General features: G+C 36.4%; 1 protein-coding gene across 1 annotated transcript in view; it reads right to left on the bottom strand.

The window, feature by feature from the left end:
- The window catches only part of LOC107594104 (utrophin-like), a 22,144-nt gene that overhangs the window by 13,712 nt on the left and 4,447 nt on the right, over positions 1-3,985 (bottom strand). Inside the window, exons 4-5 of the mRNA XM_016284055.1 lie at positions 3,515-3,777; positions 688-766 (exon numbers count right to left, since the gene is read on the bottom strand). Coding sequence (XP_016139541.1) covers positions 688-766; positions 3,515-3,777 — 342 coding nt within the window. The remainder of the gene's footprint in view (positions 1-687; positions 767-3,514; positions 3,778-3,985) is intronic.

Raw genomic sequence — 3,985 nt, 5'->3', positions numbered from 1 at the left:
GAATACATATGTTTTATGGGAAATTGCACTCCAAAAGAGCAATTTATAGCCAATGAATTACTTCAGAGTTGAGTATAACTAAACAAATGTACATTACCGTTCAAAGGCTTTTTTATTGGTTTTGAAAGAAATTTCTTATGTTCATTTATTTGATCAAAAATACAGTAGAAATGGTTGTTTTGGAAAATATTATTACAGTTTAAAGTATATTTTAAAGTGTAATATATTCATGTGATCAAAACTGAATTTTCAGCATCATGACTCCAGTCTTCAGTGTCACATGATCCTTCAGAAATCATTCTAATATGCTGATTTGCAGCTCAAGAAACATTTCTGATTATCATCAAAGCTGAAAACAGTTGTGCTTCTTCATATTTTTGTGGAAAACATGATACTTTTTTTTTCTTCGATGAATAGAAAATAACAGCATATATTTGAAATCTTTTGAAACATTAAAAATGTCTTTACTGTCACTTTTGATAAATTTTTTTGCATCCTTGCTGAATAAAAGTACTAAACGAAAATCTAAACGACCCCAAACATTTGAACGGCAGTGTATATTCACTACAGAAATTACTGTTAATTATTTCGCACAAACATGTTCCAGGCCTAAAAATCACCATTTTAGAATTAAAAAGATTTTCTATGACTATGGGAATACTGACGAATGCATAAAAAACGACTTACCAGACAAGAAGTCATGGGAGAAATGTCTCTTATCCGTTTGAGAGCATTGAAACTGCTGGTGCTGATTACCCACAATCCCCTGATAAGATTTGGAAAAAGAAAAATATTCTCAAACAAGCAAGATTGAAAGATTATGACTACACCAGATGGCAAGATAAAAAATGATGCCTAACATCTTACTGTGCTATCAGACCATAATGCGAAACATACCCCTCCAATGGAGACATAATGGTAGCTCAGATCAGAGGGAAATTACAGTGCTTTAAAGGCTTTTTCATCCTATGAGACGACTAAGCAGGGGGCAGTCTGGAGAAAAATAAAGACATTGTTCTGAGAATATGAGAAAGTAGTCGCTGGCACTTCACTTCAGAAATGACCAGACGCTCATTATCCAACACGCCTGACTCCAAGAGTCTGTGGAGGCACATCTCTGCCAAAATATAATGAGTGCCCTTTTCATCTTGTGTGACAGACAATGCCACATCCCAAAAGCACAAATGGTGCAAGTCTTTCAGTTACATGAATAAAACTATTACATGAAAACCCAAGATGCTCACTTGGGGTGAAAAATGTTGTTGTTCGAGCTCCAAAAATGAGTTAGCAACAGCCTGTCTGTGTTGGTGAAACAAGGCCCTAGAGTGTCATCGGGCAGGTAGCAGCTTAATTATCTATGTTCTCCAGCTGCCCAGATCAATACGTAGGGTCAATATTTCTGCCCACAGGATCCTCAAAACAACATGACAGTCACACACTCATCAAGCTACGGGATATAAGAGCAATCAAAAACAAACTGGACTTCGTGTGGTTTCAGTGATCCTAATGCATGATTAAAAATAATTGATTCTTCAAGGTCAATGCTGGGCTTTGAATGCATCTTACGAGCATTTCAGAGTGCGATGCCAGCCGGCTCAAATTATCTGTTGCCCATGTGGCACAAATTGGCATCTTTATAGCTATTATGTGGGCTAGTAAGAAATATTCTAAACCTGAAGTGTAAAATAATCTAAAATTTTGACCTTCAATGTGCAAACGACAGAATTAAAGCAATAGTTTACCCAAAAAATTAAAATCTGCTGAAAATGTACTCACCCTCAGGCCATCCAAGATGTAGATGAGCTTGTTTCTTCATTTGGAGTAATGTAGCATTCCATAACTTGCTTATCAATGGATCCTCTGCAGTGAATGGGTGCCGTCAGAATGAGAGTCCAAACAGCTGATAAAAACATCACAATAATCCACACGACTCCAGTCCATCAGTTAATGTTTAATGAAGTGGAAAGCTGCGTGTAAGAGTGTAAGAAACATATCCAACATTAAGGCATTTTAACTTTAAACCTTAAACTTTAACTTAAACCTCTAACTTTAAATAACGCTTCCTCCAGTGAAAAAGTCCATCACCTGTTGTACTCTCACATTAAAGCTATATTGAACTGTTTTTGCTTGTAAAAGGTGCTTGATCTGTGCATATTTCTCTCCTGATTCAGACGAGATGACTTTTCCACTGGAGGAAGCAATATTTTGGATAGAGGAGTCTTTGAGTCTTCTTAATGATGAACATGTTTATTACAAACATGCAACCTTAATTGATGGACTGGAGTGGTGTGGATTACATGTGGATTATTGTGATGTTTTTATCAGCTGTTTGGACTCTCATTCTGACGGCACCCATTCACTGCAGAGGATCAATTGGTGAGCAAGTGATATTATGTTAAATTTCTCATAATCTGTTCAGATGAAGAAACAAAGTCATCTACAACTTGGATAACCTGAGGGTGATTAAATGATTACTTTCATATGAGTACATTTATTTACATTTAGCATGACCATGGATGCATACAGTTTAAAGAGTCTGCAATGTATTTCGGATGGTGTTGTGCCCATTACTGCACATCTCAGAGTTTAACCAATATAACTCCATCTTGACCCTGATGTTTGACGTTGTATGAGCAATAGACAGCATGGTCTGATGGCCTTGCACGTATGCAGTCCTCTACCTAATCTGACCTGGTGGAACCATTCAATCAAACAGATGCATTTACTCACATGAGACGGTTTGCTGACATATTTATTGAAATGCCCTTGTACAGTCAAATCTGAGTGTGATCTTTCACTGGATCTGCCTTATTCTATTCAAGGCTAAAATTACAAAGAAAATTTCATATTTGATCATCACATGAGACATGAGGGATGAGCCATCTGTCACATATCATAACAGTTGTATAATAGTTTTAAGTCTGTGGAGGTCAAACTGGAATAAAAATGAAGTCTAGAGGGTGAACACACTGACATCTGTAGTACTAGAGTAAATTTTCTCTCTTCTCTCAAAAACAATGGTAGAAAACAAATCGTAATAATTAATATTCTCAAATAGATGCTTATCATACAGTATACCTATTAGTTGAACAGTAAAGCATGTCATAAAAAACAAATAATAACAGAGTTTATAATAAAAAAAAAAGTTCCTAAAAACAAAAAAAGACACAAATTCTGGCTTATATTGAAAAGGTTTGGCATTAAAACATTTTGAAGAACAATTCTGAAACGAGAAATAGAAAACGTATAGGCTACTCATTCAGAAAAAAAATTAATAAAATAAACAATGAAAATTAATTTTGGTTTATTTTGATTACTGATCGTTACTAAATGTAAATTTCAACATTTATTTACTATTATTAAAATTAAAAAATTGTAATGTTACAATATTTATCGGACCTAATTAATAAATACTGTAACAAATGAATTGCTCATTATTAGTTACTTTTAGTAATTGCATTAACTAACGGGGCCGCATTTTAAAGCCTTGCCATATTTTTTTATTTGAACTCACGATATTTTCCTCGTTCTCCAGCACACAGTTGGCCATGCTGTGTTCCTCAGAGTGCCAGCTCTCATTCTCCATCTCAGCCAGGCCTAGGTCCAGTTGGTTCATGGCTTGTTGGAGGTCCTGAAGTTTCCCCAGAGCCCAGTCAACCTCGTGCTGCCAGCTGGTGGCCTGAGCACTGAACCGCTCCCAGTGCTGCTGAACCTCAAAGGCCTGGTCCTGAACCGCTTGAGCCAGCTGACGAATCTTCTCCTCCTGGACTGTCTCTGCTGAAAGTTAAAGGCAGCATCAGTCAAATGACCTCAAACGAGATGTTCTAAGTCATCATCTCATCTCATCTCATTTTAAAGTGATTATTTAACCCCAATGTAGCATCTTTTTTAGCGATCTGTGGGTTTCTGCATACCATGACGTAACAGCACACGCACATCAAGGAGACGTCTATTTGACGTCTGCATTTACATCTGCAAGATGTAT

Source organism: Sinocyclocheilus grahami, unplaced genomic scaffold (genome assembly GCF_001515645.1).
Source record: "Sinocyclocheilus grahami isolate Dianchi unplaced genomic scaffold, SAMN03320097.WGS_v1.1 scaffold179.1, whole genome shotgun sequence".
In the NCBI taxonomy this organism is placed as follows: Eukaryota; Metazoa; Chordata; class Actinopteri; order Cypriniformes; family Cyprinidae; genus Sinocyclocheilus; species Sinocyclocheilus grahami.
Note: the sequence above shows the minus strand (reverse complement) of the source record. Positions and strands in the feature narration are given on the sequence as shown.